Source organism: Mesoplodon densirostris, chromosome 8 (genome assembly GCF_025265405.1).
Source record: "Mesoplodon densirostris isolate mMesDen1 chromosome 8, mMesDen1 primary haplotype, whole genome shotgun sequence".
Taxonomy (NCBI): Eukaryota; Metazoa; Chordata; class Mammalia; order Artiodactyla; family Ziphiidae; genus Mesoplodon; species Mesoplodon densirostris.
In genome coordinates this window covers 74,613,361-74,636,638 of record NC_082668.1, presented here as the reverse complement: position 1 = coordinate 74,636,638, position 23,278 = coordinate 74,613,361, and the positions used below count along the sequence as shown (strand labels likewise).

The 23,278-nt window shown below is 35.6% G+C and overlaps 1 protein-coding gene across 1 annotated transcript in view; it reads right to left on the bottom strand.

The window, feature by feature from the left end:
* The window catches only part of GALNT13 (polypeptide N-acetylgalactosaminyltransferase 13), a 477,309-nt gene that overhangs the window by 49,821 nt on the left and 404,210 nt on the right, over window positions 1–23,278 (bottom strand). Inside the window, exon 8 of the mRNA XM_060106387.1 lies at window positions 18,236–18,375. Coding sequence (XP_059962370.1) covers window positions 18,236–18,375 — 140 coding nt within the window. The remainder of the gene's footprint in view (window positions 1–18,235; window positions 18,376–23,278) is intronic.

The following is a 23,278-nucleotide window of genomic DNA, read 5'->3' as shown; positions in this document are numbered from 1 at the left end:
TTCTTACAAATGTCTGTTTGCCTGAATGCCAAACTAAGTCCAATAGGTTTACCACAACATATCTTAAAATTCATTCTGTATCACTTGCCCAGGTATATGGTGTTCTGTTTCAATATGTAGTTCCAAATTTATTTTCAAGGCTGAATGTTGAATAATATTGTATTATATATAATTGAATTATATATAATTAAATAAATATTGAGTTATAATTTTAGTGTTCATTTTGTTTCATTGCTTTTTCTCATCAGGAAATCCTATTATTTTGGACCTTCTTGCTTCTCTATATGTCATTTTCTATTCAATAGTTTTGTCTTTTATTTCTTTTTTATTTTAAAAAGTTTCCTCCTTTCCCCCCTCTAAAACTCTATGGCATTTTCTCCTGGGATTATTGACTCATCTGTTCTTTAAGTTTATCCTTCATTTCTGAAATGATTCATTCATTTCTAATTCTTTCCTGCATTTCAGGTCCTCATTTCAGAGGTTTTTCTAAATTTGATTTATATTGTTCTTTTAGTTATTTTATCATTGTAAAATTTCTCTTGACTTGTTTTGAAATATTAGTTTACAGTTTTCCTCTGTCTTATGAGCATAAAGTTCTGGTGTGCTTTCATTTTTTGTAGAGCTATCATTTTACTCTTTATTATCTTTATTCTTATGGCAGTGATCCTTTTCTATTTTCCTTTCCTTTTTTTTTTTTTTTTCTTTCAGGAAACAAATTCTCTGGATCTTTTAAGAGGGAGAATTTGATTAGGAAGTAATTTTTCCTCCTTCCTCCCTCCCTCCCTCCCTCCCTCCCTTTCTCTCTTTGTCTCTTCCTTTCTTTCTTTCCCTTTTTCTGTCTCTCCCTCCCTTCCTTCCTGATGGGGGGAATCGCTTGACATCTTTAAACTATTCTGATGCCTGGTATCTATGCCTAGATGATTCTCATTAATTGGTATAGGGTGTTGTAAAAAAATTGGTATCAGGTGTTGTAAAGTCTCCCCAGGTGATTAAAATGTGCAGAGTTTGGCAAACACCATTCTGGAGGAAGATATAGCATGTCTTGATATTGAATGGTGACATTACAGTTACTTTTCCTTTTTTGAGTAACCTTTTTCAGTGGTTTCCACCTGGGCTGCCCTGTAGACTCACCTGGAAAACTTTTAGAATGTACTTCTACTTTGCTTCACCTTCATAGATTCTGATTCAAATGGTCTAGAGTAGGACCAGAATACAGTTAAAAGCTCCCCAGATAATTCAAATGTGTAATCAGGGCTGAAACTCCCCTTATCAGGAAAACACAACGGAGTAGTTGGTAACTAGAAGCCTGTTAATTTTGTGAATCATTTTGAAAACTCTGAGTGCTGGTGGAAAGGTAAGGAGGTTTTCATAGCAAAGCTGATTTCCCAGCTACCCACTGGGTATGTTTAAGAATAAATGTTTCCAGCTGTACCTACAGGAAATGTTTACACTGGAGACCATTTCTAACTTCACAAATCTAGATCTGTTCCTGTAATTTTTGAAGAGTTGAAAAAAAACTGCCTTCTGTTTTTTGAGATCTCTTGGTTCTGTTCAACTCTGCCATTTTTATTTTTTAAAAATGTTTACTGAAATATGGTTTATTTACAATGTTGTGTTTGTTTCAGGTGTACAGCAAAGTGATCCAGTTATATATATATATAATATATATTTTATATATATATTCTTTTTCAGATTCTTTCCCATATAAGTTATTACAGAGCATTGAGTAGAGTTCCCTGTGCAGTACAGTAGGTCCTTGTTGATTCTCTGTTTTATATATAGTAGTGCATATATGTTAATTGCAAACTCATAATTTATCCTTCCCCCCACATTTCCACTTTGGTAACCATAAGTTTGTTTTTGAAGTCTGTGAGACTGTTTCTGTTTTGTAAATAAGTTCATTTGTATCATTTTTTAGGATCCACATATAAGTGATATCATATGACATTTGTCTTTCTTTGTCTGACTTACTTCACTTAGTATGATAATCTCTGTGTCCGTCCATGTTGCTGCAAATGGCATTATTTCATTCTTTCTTATGGCTGAGTAATATTCCACTGTATATATCAATATATACCACGTCTTTTTTTATTCATTCCTCTGTTGATGGACATTCAGGTTGCTTCCATGTCTTAGCTATTGTAAATAGTGCTGCAATGAGCATTGGGGTGCATGTTTGTTTTTGAATTATGGTTTTCTCCAGATATGTGCCCAGGAGTGGGATTGCTGGACATATGGTTGTTCTATTTTTAGTTTTTAAAAAACCTTCATACTGTTCTCCATAGTGGTTATACCAATTAACATCCCCACTAACAGTGTAGGAGAGTTCCCTTTGTCTCTACACCCTCTCCAGTATTTATTGCTTGTAGACTTTTTGATGATGTACATTCTGACCAGTGTGAGGTGAAACGTCACTGTAGTTTTGATTTGCATTTCTCTCATAATTAGTGACATTGAGCATCTTTTCATGTCCTTATTGGCCATCTGTATGCCTTCTTTGGAGTAATGGCTATTTAGAGCTTCTGCCCATTTTTTGATTGGGTTGTTTGTTTGAGATTGAGCTGCATGAGCTTCTTGTATATTGTGGAGACTAATCCCTCTCCGTTGCATTGTTTGCAAATATTTTCTTCCATTCTGTGGGTTGTCGTTTTGTTTATGGTTTCCTTGCTGTGCAAAGCTTTTAAGTTTAATTAGGTCCCATTTGTTTATTTATTTTTTTCATTACTCTAGAAGGTGGACCTAAAAAGATATTGCTACAGTTTTATGTCAGAGTGTTCTACCTATGTTTTCCTCTAAGAGTTTTATTGTCTCTGGTCTTACATTTAGATATTTAATCCACTTTGGGTTTATTTTTGTGTATGGTGTTAGGGAATGTTTCATTCATTTACATGTAATTGGCCAGTTTTCCCAGCACCACTTGTTGGAGAGACTCTTTTTTCTTCATTGTATATTCTTGCTTCCTTTGTCGTAGATTAATTGACCATAAGTGTGTGGGTTTATTTCTGGGCTTTCTATCTTGTTCCATTTATCTATATTTCTGTTTTTATGCCAGTACCACACTTTTGATGACTGTAGCTTTGTAGTATAGTCTGAAGTCAGGGAGTCTGATTCCTCCAGCTGCATTTTTCTCTCTCAGAATTGCTTTGGCTATTCATGGTCTTTTGTGTTAACATACAAATTTAAAAAATTTAAGTTCTAGTTCTGTGAAAAATGCCATTGGTAATTTGATAGGAATTCACTTAATCTGTAAATTGCCTTGGTAGTGTAGTTATTTTGACAATATTGATTCTTCCAATCCAAAAACATGGTATATCTTTACATCCCTTGGTGTCATCTTTGATTTCTTTCATCAGCATTTTATACTTTTCCAAGTACAGGTCTTTTGTCTCCCTAGGTAGGTTTGTTCCTGGGTATTTTTTTCTTTTTGATGCAGTGGTAAATGGGATCGTTTCCTTAATTTATCTTTCTGATCTTTTGTTGTTAGTATATAGGAATGCAAGAGATTTCTGTGTATTCATTTTGTATCCTGCAACTTTACCGAATTTGTTGATGAGCTCTAGTAGTTTATTGGTAGCTCTTTAGGATTTTCTATGTATAGTATCATGTCATCTGCAAACAGAAACAGTTTTGCTTCTTCTTTTCCAATTTGGATTCCTTTTATTTCTTTTTCTTCTCTGATTAACGTGGTTAGGACTTCTAAAGCTGTGTTGAATAAAAGTGGCGAGACCATACATCTGTGTTTTGTTCCTGATCTTAGAGGAAATGCTTTCAGCTTTTCAGTTGAGAATGATGATAGCTATGGGTTTGTCATATATGGCCTGTGTTCCCTCTATGCTTACTTTCTGGAGAGTTTTTTTAATCATAAATGGGTGTTGAATTGTGTCAGAAGCTTTTTCTGCATCTATTGAGATGATCATATGGTTTTTATTCTTCAGTTTGTTAATATGGTGTATCACATTGATTGATTTGTGTATATGGAAGAATCCTTGCATACCTGGGATAAATCCCACTTGAACATGGTGTATGATCTTTTTAATGTATTAGGTTTGCTAGTATTTTGTTGTGGATTTTTTGTATCTACATTCATCAGTGATACTAGCCTGTAATTTTCTTTTTTTGTGATATCTTTGTCTGATTTTGGTATCAGGGTGATGGTGGCCTCAAAGAATGAGTTTGGGAGTGTTCCTTCCTCTGCAGTTTTTTTGGAATAGTTTCAGAAGGATAGATATTAGCTTTTATTTAAATGTTTGATAGAATTTGCCTGTGAAGCCATCTGGTCTTGGACTTCGTTTTTTGGGAGTTTTTTCATCACAGCTTCAATTTCAGTACTTGTGATTGGTCTGTTCATATTTTCTGTTTCTTCCTGGTTCAGTCTTGTAAGGTTTCACCTTTCTAAGGGTTTTTCCATTTCTTCTACGTTGTCCATTTTATTGGCATATAGTTGCTTGTAGTAGTCTATTATGATCCTGTGTATTTCTGTGGTGTCTGTTGTAATTTCTCCTTTTCCATTTCTAATTTTTACTGATTTGGCCCTCTCTTTTTTTTTTTTTTTCTTGATGAGTCTGGCTAAAAGTTTATCAATTTTATCTTTTCAAAGAACCAGGTTTTAGTTTCATTGATCTTTGCTATTGTTTTCTTCATCTCAATTTCACTTATTTCTGCTCTGATTTTTCTGACTTCTTTCCTTCCAGTAAGTTTGGGTTTTGTTCACTCTTCTTTCTAGTTGCTTTATGTGTAAGGTTAGGTTGTTTATTTGTAGTTTTTCATGTTTCCTGAGGTAAGAATCCACTGCTATAAACGTCCCTCTTAGAACTGCATTTGCTGCATCCCATAGGTTTTGGATCATCGTCTTTTCATTGTCATTTGTCTCTAGGTACTTTTTGATTTCTTCAGCAATCCATTGGTTGCTTAGTAGCATATTATTTAGCCGCATATGTTTGTTTTTTACAGTTTTTTTCTTGTGTGCAATTTCTAATCTCATAGTGTTGTGGTTGGAAAAGATGCTTTATATGATTTCAATTTTCTTTAATTTACTATGGTTTTCTTTGTTGCCCAGCATGTTCTCTAACCTGGAGAATGTTCTGTGTGCAGTTGAGAAGAATTGTATTCTGCCACTTTGGGGTGGAATGTCCTATAAATATCAAGCCCATCTGGTCTATTGTTGTGTGTGTCATTTAAAGCTTGTGTTTCCTTGTTTATTTTCTGTCTGGATGATCTGTCCATTAGTGTAAGTGGGGTGTTAAAGTCCCCCAGTATTCTTGTGTTACTGTTGATTTCCCCTTTTATGGCTGTTAGCATTTGCCTTATGTATTGAGGTGTTCCTATGTTGGGTGCATAAATATTTATAATTGTTATATCTTCTTGGATTGATCCCTCAATCATTGTATAGTATCCTTCTTTGTCTCTTCTGACAGTCTTTATTTTAAAGTCTATTTTGTCTGATATGAGTGTTGCTTACTCCAGTTTTTTTTTTTATTTCCATTTGCATGGAATACCTTTTTGCATCCTGTCACTTTCGGTCTGTATGTGTCCCTAGCTCTGAAGTGGGTCTTTTGTAGACAGCTTATATACAGTTCTTGTTTTTGTATCCCTTCAGCCAGTGTGCATCTTTTGGTCGGAGCATTTAATCCATTTACATTTAATGTAATTATCAATATGTATGTTCTTCTTGCCATTTTGTTAATTGTTTTATATTTCTTTTGGTAGGTCTTTTTCTTCCCTTCCTCTTTTATTATCTTCTCTTGTGATTCGATGACTTTTAGTGTTGTGTTTGTAATCCTTTTTCTTCTTTGTGTATATATCTATCATAGATTTTTGGTTTGCAGTTACATGAGGTTTTGATATAGCAGTCTATATATATATATATATATATATATACACACACACACAAGATTGTTTTAAGTTGCTGTTCTCTTAATTTCAAATGTGTTTCCAATATTCTGCATTTGTATTCTCCTGTTCTCACGATTGCTGGTTTTGACATCATTTGTGTGTGGATGGTTTCCTATGTTTACTAAATGTTTGCCTTTACCAGTGAGCTTTCCCATTCCTAATTTTCTTGTTTAGAGTTGTGGCTTTTTCTTTGTCACCTATAGAAGCTCCTTTAGCGTTTGTTGTAAAGCTGGTTTGGTGGTGCTGAATTCTCTTATTTTTTGCTTGTCTGTAAAGCTTTTGTTTTCTCTGTCAGATCTGAATGAAAGCCTTGTTGGGTAGAATATTCTTAGTTGTAGGTTTTTTCTTTCATCACTTTAAATATATTGTGACACTCCCTTCTGGCCTGTAGAGTTTATGCTGAAAAATCAGCTGATAACCTTATAGGGATTCCCTTGCATGTTACTTGTTGCTTTTCCTTTGTTGCTTTTAATATTTTTTCTTTGTCTTTAATTTTTATAAGTTTGATTAATATGTGTCTTGGCATGTTCCTCCTTGGGTTTATCCTGTATGGAACTCTGCGCTTCCTGGAGTTGAGTGAGTGTTTCCTTTTCCATGTTAGGGAGGTTTTTGGCTATAATCTCTTCAAATATATTGTCAGGGCCCTTTCTATGTCTCTTCTCATCCTGGGACTCTTATAATGCAAATGTTGGTGTGTTTAATGTTGTCCCAGAGGTCTCTGAGGCTGTCCTCTTTTCTTTGCATTCTTTTCTCTTTGTTTTGTTCTATAGCAGTGATTTCCACCATTTCTATCTTCCAGGTCACTTATCAGTTATTATGCCTCAGTTATTCTGCTACTGATTCTTTCTAGTGTATTTTTCATTTCAGTTATTGTATTGTTCAACTCTGTTTGTTCTTTATCTCTTTGTTAAACTGTGTTTTGTATCTTCTCGGTTTGTGCCTCCATTCTTTTTCCAAGATCTTGGATCATCTTTACCATCATTACTCTGAATTAGTTTTCAGGTAGATTGCCTATCTCCACTTCAGTCAGTTGTTCTTCCAGGGTTTTATCTTTTCCATTTGTCTGGTGCATATTCCTTTTCCATCTCATTGTGTCTGACTTCCTCTGTTTCTAGTCTCAGTTTCACAGGCTGCAGGATTGTATTTCCTCTTGCTTCTAGTGTCTGTTCCCTGGCGGGTGATGCTGGTCTAAGAGGCTTGTGCAGGCTTCCTGGCAGGAGGGACTGGTGCCTGCCTACTGGTTGGTGGAGCTGGGTCTTGTCCCTCTGGTGGGCAGGCTGTGTCAAGGGGTGTGTTTAATGGACAGCTGTGGGTTCAGGAAGGTTTTAGGCAGCCAGTGTCTGCTGATGGGTGGAGCTGTGTTCCCACCCTGTTGGTTGTTTGGCCTGAGGCATCTCAGCACTGAAGCCTACAGGCTGTTGGGTGGGGCCAGGACTTGGTGACAAAATGGCAGCCTCCTGGAGAGTTCATGCCAATGAGTACTCCCCTGTACCTCTGCCACCAGTGTCCTCTTTTCCACAGTGAGCCATAGCCACCCCCCTGCTCTCCAGGAGACCAAGACTAGCAGGTACGTCTGGCCCAGGCTCCTATGGAGTCCCTGCTTTTTCCATGAGTCCTCGTGTGTACCCTCCAAGGGTGGAGTTTCTCTTTCCACCAGTCCTGTGGTGTTTCTGTGATCAAGTCCCACTGGATTTCAAAGCCCAATGCTCTGGGGGGCTCCTCCTCCCACTGTTAGACCCCCAGACTGGGGAGCCTGATGTGTGGTTCAGAACTCTCACTCCTGTGGGGCAACCTCTGTGATGTAATTATTTTCCAGTTTGTGGGTCACCCACCCAGTGGGTATGGTATTTGATTGTTCTGCACATGGGCCCCCTCCTACCGTCTCATGTGGTTTCTTCTTTGTCTTTTAGATCTATCTTTTTTGGTACATTCCAGTCTTTTTTCAAGTCCAATGGTTGTTTAGCAGTTATTTGTGATTCTGGTGTTTTTGTGAGAGGAGGCAAGCTCAAGTCCTTCTACTCTGCTACCTTGTCTCTACCGCCACCCCCTGCCCCACCCTGACCTCTCCCATTTTTATTTGGACTTTGTCACTGTTGTCCCTACCTCCATAAGTTGGGCTTTATTCCCTGAAGTTTCTCCTGAGAAAGAGCTTCAGCTATTGAGTTGTAAGAATTCACAGGCTGCAGAGTTTTCAGACCCTTCAGACATTTAGAGAGGGGACTTTTCACTGACTTGCACATTGGATTTTATGAAACACTTCTCCCAGTTTCAACTACTATTATTAAATTGGCATAAAACAATTTCTCATGAGTATCTATTGGCAACTCAGGTGTTAGCCTGGTCTCATTTCCGTCAAACACCCCATTGCTTCCTTTTTTTCTTACAGCAATGATTGTATTATCATATGGTCATGAATTTTACAGGTCATATTTTGGGATTGGTGAGAATACCTTGTCACCTAATTTTACTGTTAAAGTTGTCCATCAGTGTTTGGTTTTGCTAACCTGGATGCTCTCTCTGCCTCAATGGAGGAATTCAAGGAGATTCAAACAGTATGTCACTGCTGCTGCTGTTTTTTCAGAATTCCAGAGTAGACTCGTTTTGGGGACTTCATGAAAAGGAGCCTGTTTTATTCATGACATGTTCTAACTTTTATAAAAATTGGTTTGATGGTTTCCAGACATGTAATATTAATTGTCCCTTAGAATGCAGCAGGTGCTAAGAGGATATAGTATAGGAACCCAAGTCAAATCTGGTGAGGCTGGCTGGACATGGGTTCTAGGAGACTAGAAATAATTAGGAGTCAGTGGTTTTAGGAAAGCTGTCAGAATGAGACAGGGATGGCAAGCACCACAACCACCACAATAATAATTATTATTTATAGTTGTAATTGTATGTGCCATGAACCTGTCCCAAGCACTTATGTGTAATAACTAATTCAAAACCAACCTATTACCCCCATTTTACACATGAAAACATTAAGATAGAAAGAGGTTAAGTAGTTTGCCCAAATAAGTTATTGAAAGTTATTATAGTGAGTTTGGGAATTGCCTAGTCCTGCCATCCAGACAGGTAGGCAGTGTTGTTCAGAAAGGAGGCCTATAACGAGGAAGGGAGGATTAAGTTCTAGTTGAATAAAGGTAAAGGTAAATGACAGGTCATCCAGACAGTGGCAAAGACACATGGAACATGAAAGGGGCCTAGGATCAGACCTGAGGAACCAGGTCAAAAAGGCTAGAAGCAAAGTGGTTTCCATGCTGAGTGTCTGTCAGACTGTTGGGCCCTGGTCATGAAAATGACTTCTGGCTATGATGACATTGGATACAAATATGGAGTGTCAGGGAACAGGGCTATCAATACCCATCTTAAAAAATTGATAAGGACATATCATCCGGATAGAGACAGTCTCTGAGAGGTTTTTGTGAGTAGTGCTATGATATCCAGATTTTTTTTAAAAAATGTATGTACACCTAGAAGGCAGCCTGATGTACATCAGGTTATTCTGAAGTCGATGAGCCTAACATTGAGAATCTGTAATATTTTCTTCAAACATAAAAATAGTCACTAGTGTCTTCTGACAGTCCTCAACAAGCAAATCTTAATGCACAATATAAGATACTGGCATACAGGAAAGTTCAAACTATGCATCTCATCTTTTGAGATGCAAAGGATGATCAGATATAGGATGATTCTGTGTGATTTTAAAATCAGAACCATTGTAAGAACACCCTGGAACTGAGGCAAATACATAATATTCCCAAAGAATGTTATTTAAGCAAAGAAATGAAATTTCAGGAAAGATCCTGATCTTGTCACTGGTGTCATATTACCTGACAACACCAATTGCTTCATCATGCCATTCATTAATCCTGAGAAAAGTCTAGGCAAACAAACATGGAGGAACTTCATCCATAGAAACTCCTTACAGAAGCCAACCTGTATCAACATAAGTAGAACATACGGGTGGTTCTGCATTCTGAGAAATTCTTGTGACTCATTCCTTATGTTGTGGTATAGCTTTGAATATATGGTGTGGGGCCAATGTAGTTTTAACTTTGTTGTCTGCTTTGACATTTCTTTGTTTACACATAATCTTTTATTGCCTGAGAACAATCTTTCATGACATAAACTTGGGAGTATTTTTCCCACTTGTGTTTTGATGTTTGAAATCAGCAAGTCTTTTTCTAAATGTTTCTACTCATTGGTAGTATCATTGGTAATGTTCTTACCACTTGCATGGTTTGTTCTTTAGCTTTTGCTCCCTCTGCTGGATTGTAACAGCAAGCAACAATGAGAACTCCAATTCTAAAAAAGAGTCATAAACTCCCACCCCCACCACCTTTGAACTTCAAAACTAACAGGTAAACTTCATTCTAAATTAAGAGTCTAAACTTAAGCTAGCTTTTTTTGGGCTTTAATTACTCCAACACATGCTTATCTTTCAACTGCACATTATGTTACTCATTATTTTAAATATGTCAACCTCATTTGGTTTCTCTTTCCTTGTGAAGAAGGAAATAGGCACATTTGCAGTGAATTCCAGAGTTTAATGTTAATATTTGCATGTAATTAATTGCTTCAGTGAATATGCATTTAAGTATATTTATTTTCTCTTTACCAAATTATGAATAACTCAGAAGGATGGTTTTACACAGATTTGCAAAATCTATTTATTAACAAACCCAAGCTGACTTCTCTTATGTAAACCTGGGTTTAGAATGTCCCGTGAGATTTAAAAATTATGAGTATGTGATATCTTAACCTCCTTCAACAAAACAGTAAAGAATACAGAAAACTGAACAATTTCACTTATTTTGGTGGATAACAAAAGCAAACAAGAATCCTAGGAGAATTCATATGCCTAACTGGAATATAGTTTGTTGCAGTTGTTTGTACCAATACATATTTAAGTGATAGAATAGATTCTAATTTATTTATCAGCAGTGTAAAGTAAAAAAAAAAAATTTTTTTCTAGTAAGATACTTGCTCATTTTGTCCATAGGTGGGTTACCCAGCCCAACATTCTTTAAGGTTAACATCTGATGAAGAGTAATGTATTCTGCCTGTATATGTGCATATTTAGTTACACTGGGATGAAAATCAGCTACTGGTCCCAAAGAGTTTTGGAAATATCATCATGGGCAGAGAGAATGCCCCCACTTGTGCCAAGTTGTATAAAATGAGGCTTTGTTACTGGTTTTCCTATTAAAGGGTCAAGAAGATGGTGAATTTATAAATAGATCTCCTGATTACCAACAGAAAGGGTAACACTCTCAGGGTTTTAGCCTCTGCATTTGGCAGTAACTGATTTTATCCTTAATCCCTGCAGCCTAGCAGCTTCAATAGATGTCTATTTTTAGTTACTTAAATTTGCTCTTTAACAATATTTAAGGAATACAGTGTCAGTTGTGCAAGGATCTTAACTAGCTGATAAGGTTAAAGAATACAAGAGGAAAAGAAAGTGCTGAGGTCAAGCAGGCAGTACAAAATGCAGAGACTAATGTCAAAACGTCTTCCAAGCAACAGGCAAATGCAAATATTAAGCCCCAAGAGTTAAAAGTCACTTGGCTCCAGCAATCCTCTTCTCTCCCTTCTTGCCCTCTCTATTCTTGTGTTCTACATAGCTCACATTTTTCCAAAATGCTGGCCTGTCTGAGGCCAAAAATTTAGGGTGAAGCATTACTACTTTAGAAAGCCATTTTTCAATCTTATACTTGAATTAGCTTTTATATTTACAAGATCAGAAGCTGACATGCTAAACATACATAAGCTAAAGGGCTACTTAAAAATTTAATGCTGCAAGAAGCTCTACTTCCTTATTCCATTATGATCTGCTTACTAAGTTTAAAAGGCATATGCTTCATTAAGCTACTTAATTAAAGGTTTTAGTTCAAAGCAATTGCACAGCTTTTAACTTCCCATTGGAAACTGCATGTAATTCACGGGCTGGGTAAAGTAATATTTCAATTACCTGAGTAAAAGGCAAGCGTAAGAAATTAAGATAGCTATCTGATATCAGTACTGATGATTATTTTGGTGACAATACACGATAATAGAAACTGAATACCATGTTTGCCTCTATCTTGCAATACAACTAGGAAAGTTATGAAGAAATTGACATGAAAATATTTATATTCATCAATGCACTGCAATATTAAATATCTAGGCTTTGAAAAACACTGAAACTCAAGGAAATAGTAAATTGTTAAATCCTAACAATTTCATTTGAAATTAAGTGAGGAGTACATATGAATTACTACAAAGAAATAACTTTGTCCTCTAGATAAGTAGCTTTGGACACCTGATATCACTTTGAGACTGAGAGATAGTACCTTCATATATAAGAAAAGGTAGTTTTTTACATTTTTAAATTGATGGCTAATGACAGGTAGTAAGAAAGAAAAAGATTTAAGTAAATGACTGTTGTCCATTAACAGTTCATCCCGAACTCATTATCAGAGTGTCCATCAAATTATGTATACATGACTAGGCAAAATTGAATTAGAAAGCAGTGCTTGGTGAATTTGTCCTTCTGTTTCCAAGGAAACAGGTGCAGAATTGCATCTCTTTAAGGATGGTTTTAAAGTGGAAAACTGCAGTACATTAATATTCCAGAAAGTTCAAAACTTAATATATCTCATAGATTTTTGAATTTATTGGGTTTTTGAAACAGCAGCTTATAGCATGCCTATATACCACATGTTTATTTCTACTTAATTTCTTATCTGTTTGTTTGATTCTCTTTTGCCATCCCCCACCCCCATTTCAGTAGAATGGCTTAAGAGTAAAGGTCTTTCCTTATTGACTTTGCATCGTTAGCATATAACACAGGTTCTAGCTTAATCTCTTATTTAATATAAGCATTTTGAATGAATAACATATAGTAATATAATCTATTTTCTCCTTCTAGTTATAAGAAAAAGTGAGCTTTAGTGTCAGACTAAAATGTATTGAATCCTGACTCCAATATTTAGTTAGCTCTATGACCATTAGGCCAATCACATGAACTTTCTCCATATAGGTTCCATATTTAATTGGGGATAATAACAAAACCTAAGTAATGGAATTGTGATTTTTAAATACTGCAATTATTATTAAGCATCTAGCATAATGTTTGACATAGTAAGAAAACAATAAATAGTAGCTATAATAATTACAATACCTGTAACTACTGGTGCTGCTACTAATTCTTGCTAGGTGGTATTGTAGATGCTCTATATCCTCAATCATCATTATAACCTTGTATGATTACCTTCCTGCGGCTGACAGGTACCAGAGAGAAGACCTAGTGCTACTTGAGTCCTAAACTGTGAGGTCAGTATTTAAACCCTCCTCTGCTTGATTCTGAAGCCTGGAATTTTTTCAGTACAACGTGCTGCCTCTTCTGGATATGTTTCAAAAACCCTGAAAGGTGTAATTTCTGTCTTTAAAAGTTTTTCAAACGATTTCTATAAGATTCATTACAGAAGATAGTTACTTTAAAATCAGTAGGTTGTATAAAGGAATTTTCCCACACTTCATTTTCACTTTTTCAGAAAGTCAATTAATTAGGTTTCTTGATGTAGTACAGGGAACCATAAAACTGAATTTTTAACATGGAAGTAAACATCTAGGTTCCATTTCAGAGTCCTGACTCTTTCTCAGGAGTCACCCCGGTGGCCTCAGAGAATTTCCAAAAGCCCTCTTTACTCATGTCTGTCTTGTTATATAGGCCCTGGTCATACCTTCTTTTAGAAAGAGTTATCAATGTTTACTCATCAGCTGGGTCCATTGATTACTGTGGGAGAAATACTCTACTACAAGAATAGAAAACCTCCCTTCTTCTAAAGGTAAAGTCAGATCCAACAAACTTTTCAGTAAAGAAATGAATGTTTATTAGATATTTTATTGGGGATCTTCAGTAGAACTAGATTATAATAACTCATATGCAAACAGTGTTCCAGTTTAAAAAACATTCATATTTTATGTACTGAATATAAATAAATCCCTGTGATATTAGTGCTAACATGGGAATACTGCATATTTGAAAACAACAGCAATGACACCCTCCCACTGAAAACAAAAAAACCCAAAAACACCGGAGGCACAGGACTAGTGACTAAAGTTACACCTAGAAAGTAGTATATTCGGTGTTCTTACACATGAACCTTTGCACTACAGTATTCAATTAATGTTGAATAGATGTAAACTGAAAAATTCTATAGAGAGATATTTACCTGGCTGATGAGTAAGTGGAGATTTCACAAACAGTGCAAAGATAAGGCACAGAAAAACAGCCTGTAAAAATGATTCAGCTAGGAACAAATTGCATTTTTTTCTTTAATTAGTTTCTAGTTAATCACAAGTGATGTTTATAGTTATAGAGTGGATAAAATCATAGATATCTTGGCAAATGCACCAAAAAGTATTAGACTGAATTTTCAGATATTCTACTGTTACGACCTATAAAAATGGCAGATTCAACAAACATAATAAATATTTTTGGAATGCATGTATTATTGCTGTTGAAATGCTTTAATTACAACCAATATTAAATTAGTTTTGATTCTCAAACCTAATCCCCATTAGGTGGGAAGTTAACAGTATGGAACATATAATTCATAAAGGAATAATTCTTATTGTGAGCAATTGAATATGTATTAGGAACATATGCTTGTATAGTTATGATGAAGCCAATTTTTAAATTTCTAAAGATAATAGATATTTTGTGACTATATTACCCAATCTACAGATTCAATGCAATCCCTATCATCAAATTACTAATGGCATTTTTCACAGAATTTGAACAAAAAAATTGGAAACACAGAAAGACCCCGAAGAGCCAGCAATCTTAAGAAAGATGGAGCTGGAGGAATAAGGCTCCCTGATTTCAGAATATACTAGAAAGCTCAGTCATCAAAAGAGTATGGTACTGGCACATATACAGAAATATAGATCAATGGAACAGGACAGAAAGTCCAGAGATAAACCCACGCACCTATGGTCACCTAATCTATGAGGAAGGAGGCAAGAATATACAATGGAGAAAAGACAGTCTCTTCAATAAGTGGTGCTGGGAAAATGGGACAGCTATGTGTAAAAGAATGAAATTAGAACACTCCCTAACATCACACACAAAAATAAAATGGATTAAAGGCCTAAATGTAAGGCCGGATACTATAAAAGTCTTAGAGGAAAATATAGGCAGAACACTCTCTGACATAAATCATAGCAAGATCTTTTTTGATCTACCTCCTGAAATAATGAAAAACAAACAAATGGGACCCGATTAAACTTTTAGCTTTTGCACAGCAAAGGAAACCATAAACAAAATGAAAAGACAACCCTCAGAATGGGAGAAAATATTTGCAAACAAGGATATCCACAAGGGATTAATCTCCAAAATATACAAACAGCTCATGCAGCTCAACATCAAAAAAAACAAACAACCCAATCAAAAAACGGGCAAAAGATCTAAATAGACATTTCTCCAGAGAAGACATACAGATGGCCAAAAAGCACATGAAAAGATGCCCAACATCACTAATGATGAGAGAAATGCATATCAAAACTACAATGAGGTATCACCTCACACCAGTCAGAATGGCCATCATCAAAAAATCTACAAACAATGCTGGAGAGGGTGTGGAGAAAAGGGAACCCTCCTATGCTGTTGGTGAGAATGTAAATTGGTACATGCCGTGGAGAATAGACGGAGGTTCCTTAAAAAACTAAAAACAGAGCTACCATAGGATCCAGCAATCCCACTCCTGGGCATATATCTGGAGAAAACCATAATTTGAAAAGATACATGCACCCCAATGTTCATTGTGGCACTATTTACAATAGCCAGGACATGGAAGCAATCTAAATGTCCATCAGCAGAGGAATGGATAAAGAGGTGGTACATACATACAATGGAATATTACTCAGCCATAAAAAAGAAAATACTGCCATTTGTAGCAACATGGATGGACCTAGAGATTGTCATCCTGAGTGAAGTCAGAAAGAAAAAGATATCATATGGTAGCGCTTATATGTGGGATCTGAAAAAAGGTACAAATGAACTTATTTACAAAACAGAGTCACAGATGTAGAAAACAAACTTATGGTTACCAAGGGGGAAAAGGGGGGAGAGGTATAAATTGGGAGATTGGGATATCTAACACACTGTATATAAAATAGGTAACTAATAAGGACCTATTATATAGCACAGGGAACTGTACTCAGTACTCTGTAATGGTCTATGGGAAAAGCATCTAAAAAAGAGTGGATATATGTATATGTATGATTCACTTTGCTGTACACCTGAAATTAACACAACATTGTAAATTTTAAAAGTCATAGAGAAAGAAGAAATAAGACAAAGGCATTGTTTTCTTCTCTAGATAATAAAGTTAGGGTAGGGTTATTCTCTGAATTGCACATGGTAATTAGAAAAAGTAGCTTTCTGGATGAGTGTGAGTGAAAAACTTTTATTAAAGAAGTGAAAGTATTTATAAAAAAAGATAATAGATATTTTGAAAAAGGATGGTGCCGATCAAGGGTTCTCAGTGTGTCCACAAAGTCTATATGATTTTGATAATAATAAGATAATACTTTTCACTCTCACTTCTCATGAATGTACAAGGAGTCTTCCATAGGCTACATGGTGTGTTATAATAGACAATATAGAAGCATTTATAAGAATCCAGCTATCTTTTTTTGGCCAGTTTTTAATGCAATTAAAAAAAAATACTAATCTTCTTAGTATTTGGTTTTGCTTTATAAGATATATTTCTTTTTCAAAAATATGTTACTTATATTAATGTGTAATGGATTATTATATATTACCTTCAATAAATTAATAAATTTTAAAGTTTCCAGTTTGTCTCAACATAATAAATATTAGTCATTAGAGCCCACATAAATAAAAGCTCTTCATGGTTTACAATAAATTTTAAGAGTGTAAGTTCCATATGACTAAAAAGTTTGAGAACTTTTTAAAGTTCTCTAAAGAAACAAGAAAATACTATTTATTCCATCTTAAACTATGTTCTTACTTTTTACAAATCCCAGTGATATACACCTTTATGGTCCTTGTAATTTATGAGAAGTCATTTAAAATAGATCTGTTTAAAAACCCTTAAAGCATTTTATTCATAACATAAAAAATAAAAGCTTTTGCACAGAAAAGGAAAACATAAACAAGACGAAAAGACAGCCCTCAGAATGGGAGAAAATATTTGCAAATGAAGCAACTGACAGAGGATTAATCTCCAAAATTTACCAGCAGCTCATGCAGTGCGATATCAAAAAAACAAAGACCCCAATCCAAAAATGGTCAGAAGACCTAAAGAGACATTTCTACAAAGAAGATATACAGATTGCCAACAAACACATGAAAGGATGCTCAACATCACTAATCATTAGAGAAATGCAAATTGAAACTACAATGAGGTATCACCTCACACCAGTCAGAATGGCCATCATCAAAAAATCTAGAAACAATAAATGCTGGAGAGGGTGTGGAGAAAAGGGAACCCTCCTGCACTGCTGGTGGGAATGTAAATTGATAGAGCCACTATGGAGAACAGTATGGAGGTTACTTAAAAATAAAACTACCATACAACCCAGCAATCCCACTACTGGGCATATACCCTGAGAAAACCATAATTCAAGAAGAGTCATGTACCACAATGTTCATTGCAACTCTTATTTCCAATAGCCAGGACATGGAAGCAACCAGTGTTGATTGACAGATGAATGGATAAAGAAGATGTGGCACATATATACAATAGAATATTACTCAGCCATAGAAAGGAATGAAATTGAGTTATTTGTAGTGAGGTGGATGGACCCAGAGTCTGTCATACAGAGTGAAGTAAGTCAGAAAGAGAAAAACAAATACCATATGCTAACACATATATATTATATGGAATCTAAAAAAAAAAAAAATGTTTCTGAGGAACCTAGGGGTAGGACACGAATAAAGACGCAGGCGTAGAGAATGGACTTGAGGACATGGGGAGGGGGAAGGGTAAGCTGGGACGAAGTGAGAGAGTGACATGGACATATATACACTACCAAATGTAAAATAGATAGCTAGTGGGAAGCAGCCACATAGCACAGGGATATCAACTCGGTGCTTTGTGACCACCTAGAGGGATGGGATAAAGAGGGTGGGTGGGAGGGAGGAAGATGCAAAAGGAAGGAGATATGGGTATATATGTATAGCTGATTCACTTTGTTATAAAGCAAAAACTAACACACCATTGTAAAGCAATTATACTCCAATAAAGATGTTAAAAAAATACTGAGCTCCTTAGAAATTGCTCCTTTTGCAAAATATATTTATAACTTAACCAAAATAAATAATTCATACCTCGCCAAGTGAGTAATAACGTCTTGGGATCTGGGAGTCCGGATAGATGTTTTCAAGGTACCAAGAAAAGGGCTTACACTTCAGATTTTCTCTTAGTGTTCTTCTGACTGACACATCTCCATAATCCACTTTGACAACACCTGCAATTTTGCAGAGAAACACACAAATCAGTTTGTGCTATTTTCATTTCAGCACTGTTTCACTCTGTTTACTTTGCTATCAGTTTTTTCTCTATAATTAAAATTTCATCAAATTGAATTGCATATGCAGCTGCTACTACACTGATTTTCTTAGTATCATCCAATTAGTACATTAAATGGATATTAAAAGGTTTTCCATTGGTTATGACTTTTCAAATGCAAATATTTATCACCAAGTTCTTGTACTTCCTAGATTGAATAATTAATCAAGTGTAATTTGGTATTTAGTATCACAATCAAAGCTTAATTGAGCTGTGTGATAATTTCTCTTTAATAAAAATTTCAGTAGCTCCACTATTTTTATTATTGCTCATATTTTCCCTTTAGTGTCATTTATTCACCGTGTGGATTTCATGAGAAATTTACATAAATATAATCCTCACAGTGGACGGCACATGTGTTCTAAATTTTCCTTCTTGAATTTTTATTCTATGTAGGTTTACCATAGACCTAATTTTTTTTTACTGATTTTTTTTTCCTATCTTATTTTACAAGTTAGCATAAATCACTTCAAATCCTTGAGTAAGTTAGTAAATATATAAGCATAAATAAACATAAGTAAATGAAATATACTTACATGTGTATATTAAAATTGCTTAATTGTACTTCATATAATAGACTATATGAATTTAAAATGAATATTTCCATTGAATATCATAAAAGAATGCTGTTTAGTTGAGAAATAAAAATAACAATGCCACTAATTTTTATATAAAAGATATGGTGACATGAATTGCTCATTAATATTAAAATGACAATAGAAATGACTAAACTGTGATAGGATGACAATTATTTCTTAGATTATTTTGAAAAGGTCTCTGTTTAACATGTTTAAGACTAGTAAGCAACCAGACTTCGGCACAGGAAAAAAATGGCCCAGTATTTAGTATATTCTATCCCAACCAAGCAGCAAAGCCAATTAGTCATTTTGTAAGAATTGAAATGTCTGTAACTAATACCATTATTTGGGTCACTATTTTCAAATGAGGCGATACTCTTGAAGCTCAATCACCTGCCAGTCCTTCCCACCCCCCACCACCCCTGTTTCTTTCAGAATTTTTGTTTTCTCAAAATTAAATGTCTTACTGTTGTTAGAAAGCATTCTGCTGTGCTTAAGCAGCCAAACCATTTCCTTCTAAAATAAAATATGATTTTTCTAGCTAGTGTTTGGATGAAAACAACATGATCTTTGGGCTTTTTAGACAGATAAATACTTCCTTTCAAAATAATTCTATCCAGAACTTCCAATCTGGAGTGCAGCTTTCAAAAGAAGAGGTTCAAAAACATTTACAAAATAGATCACGAAAAGAATTTCTCTTTGTGTTAAGAGCTACACAAATAGATAGTCTTGAAAATCTTATAAAAAGATGCTATTGGACCCAGAAAAAAAAAGGCACTGCTGCTTCAAAGGACTTAGTTCAACAGTTAGTTTTATGGTTCTGGTTTCATTTTCGAGGTGGGCAAATTTAATCAAAGTGGCTTATTTATATATCAGTATGCTCCCTTTTCATCATGTTAAGATTTAGTATTCCTGGCTCCAGAATTTTTTCCTAGGAGGCTTTTATGAGCACTTTCCTGATTGGAAGAAAGTTTAAAGGTTCATTTGCATATATTTTACATGAGAAGAGAAAATGTTAATTGCCCACATCAGATTTTTCAGAAGGTGGTTGGTGGAGAATGATAGAGCTTATTGAGCTTATTACCATTAGAAATGCACAAAAATACCATGGACTTAATATTTTGGTAAGCATTGCTTTTCCCCTCTGTATGGATATTTTCCTATTTAGAGGTAAGATATTCAATATTATGTAAGACACAGAAGTGCTCACCAAACATTCATCAATTCCTCCACATTTCTCAGAACGCTGCAGTTAGGCAAGGACATCTGACTGGTTCTGACCAATGTCCCTCTGGTTGTAAGAATAGAAGGACTTGTATGAGACCCGTCATCTCTCTTTTCCTCTGCTACAGGCCTCATACTCCTGTATGTGCAGCTATAAGATGGTGAGACCTTTGTTAGTTTGTGTCAATGAGTGACTATGAAATAGAGTTTGAATTAATTATTCATTTCCATGGCTTAAAATACTATCTCACTTGTTTCCCAAACTCTTTATTGCCAACCCAAGCCTCTCTATAAAGTAGTTTATCCCATTGTTTACCCAGCAATTTTACTGGGATTTCTAATAGGTGCCTCAAATTTGACATGTCCAAAAAGGTCCTCTTGATTTCCCACATGATCCATCTTCAAGGTTCTACATTTCAGTAAGTAGCACAAATATCCACCCGTTTTCTCAAGGCAAAAACGCGGGAGTATTCCTTTTATCTCACACACACATTCAATTCATTAGCAATTCACAATATGGATCTTTCAACTTAAGGGTAACATCCTGAAAAACCCATCATAAGTTGAAAATATCGTAAGTCAAAAATGCACTCAATACACCTAACCTACCAAACATCATAGCTGAGCTGACCTACCTTAAATGTGCTCGGAACACTTACATTAGTCTGCAAGTGGGCAAAATCATCTAACATTAATCCAATTTTATAAAAAAATATTGAATATCTCGTACTTTATTGAATATTGTACTGAAAGTGAAAAACAGAATGATTGAATGGATACAGAATAGCTGAAAGTAAAAAACGGAAATGATTGAGTAGGTACGGAATGGTTTTAAGTATATCAGTTGTTAACCCTCCTGATTGCACACTGACTGGGAGCTGGGACTGCCTAGCTTCTCAAGAGAGCATCACGCTGCATGTTGCTAGCCAGGAAAAATATCAAAAACTGAAATTTGAGAAGTACAGTTTCTGTTGGATACATATTGCTTTCATGCCATAGTAGAGTCAGAAAGTTAAGTTGAATCATCATGAGTCAGGGACATCATGTATATCCCCAGCCCCTCTACCATCCCCATTACCATCCTGGTCCCACTCTCTCATCTCTTGCCTAGAATAGCATTGCCATAGCCTCTTCACTCGTCCTCCTGACGTCTTACATTTCTCCATCTATCCTTTATTTACTATTGCCTGCTGCCTAGGCAACATATTTGAAATATAAATAAAATCCTGTGCTCCTCTGCTCCAGAGCTTCCAGTAGTTTTCCATTGTGCTAAAAATAATGACAATATCCTAATCATGGCCAAAGCTTCTTCATGAAATGACTCTTGGTTATCTCTCTGAATTAATCACCTATATTCATTTCATTGTAGCAACACTGTTTTTCTCTTTCTCTCTCTCTTTTTTCCCCCACTGTCTGGAAAGGTATTACCCTGGAACGTAGGTGAGTTGTCCTTCACTTTGTCCAAATCTCTGCTCAAACTTTACTTCCTCAGGCTCACCCTGACCTTCCTATCTAAATTGATCACCCTTCCTATCATCCTGGTAATGCTCTATCCCTCTATCCTGCTTAATTGTTCTCCAGCACACTTGTTAGTACTTGATATCATATCACAGGTTAATTCTCATTGCCTCCCCAAAGAAAACTTTGGACAAATTATTTAATCTCTTGAAGCCTAAGGTATTCTGTCTGAGGATATCTTGTACGATGTTGTGAATACTAAATAATATCTGAAAAAGGCATAGTACAGTGCATGGTATATAATAATTACTGAATACATATTATGTATTATAATGGACACTTGTTGTTTTTGCCTGCCCAACATCCATTCTGCATTTTGGTAAGAGCATTCAAGTTTTCTTTGGGCAACCATCACAGCCCCACTTTCACTTTGTGTGTCTTGGTGACCGCGTTCCCCTTCCTGCCTTTCCAGCTCCACTGGGATGATTGATAGAATAAAGGCATTATCACCAATGAATCTTGCTGAAATTCACATTCTGATTCAGGTGGTCTAGAGGTAAGCCTGAGAGTCCACATACCTAACAAGTTCCCAGGGGATGCTGCTGTTGCTCAGGCCAAATTCTGAATAACACCCAAGACAATCAAAGCAGTCCATTTCTCAGCCTTACTCAATACCCATCATAATGATTGGCTCAGGAATGGGCATGTGAACTATCCAGGCTAATAAAAGTATACTCTGACAACTTTCTAGGACTGTTAGGAAGTTGAAGCTCTGTTTCTTCTGGAATTGCTAGCTGTAAAGATGATTAAAGCCTGGAGCTGTTGAGGCTACCATATAGAGAATGCCTAAGACAGTGAAGCCAATACAGGAGTAAGATAAACAGATGGAAAGAAAAGCAGGCAAAGATAGCATAAGCCAGGCCAACATTACGTCAGCAGATATTCATCATGTTCCAACTATATACAGGGCACAGTTTTCTAAGCACTTGGGATACATCGGTGAACAAATAAAAGTTATCTTCCTCAATGGAGTTTACATTCTAGGGTAAGGACACATAAGCAAACAGTAGTTCATTAGAAGGTGCTACGCGCTATGGCAAAAATAGAATAGGGTGAGGGACGAAGGTTGCAATAGAAGGAATCAATGACTTATGATTTTTTTCAAAGGCAACTTACAAGAGTTGCAAGTTTTTAAGGTAAGTCTTTCAATGGGACTTGCACAAATGCTGGAGAAGCTCTGACCGAGTTTCATGTTGAGTTAAAAAGTATTAAGTAACTCTACATTTGCAGGTTTGATTAATAGGTAAATGATAACATTTATGGGCAGTTATATTTTATTTAATAACCTGTCATTCATCATTTTAAAATCTATTTCATGGTAGTAGTATTGAATTTAGATACATAGAACAATTATGCTTTAATTCTTTAAATAGATAATAGAAGGTCATAATAATCTCAGTTAAGTTCTTCCCAAGTAGATACCTAATAAGCCTAATAGTTCTGGTTACCTATAATCAAAGTACCTGATGACAGAATAGGCTG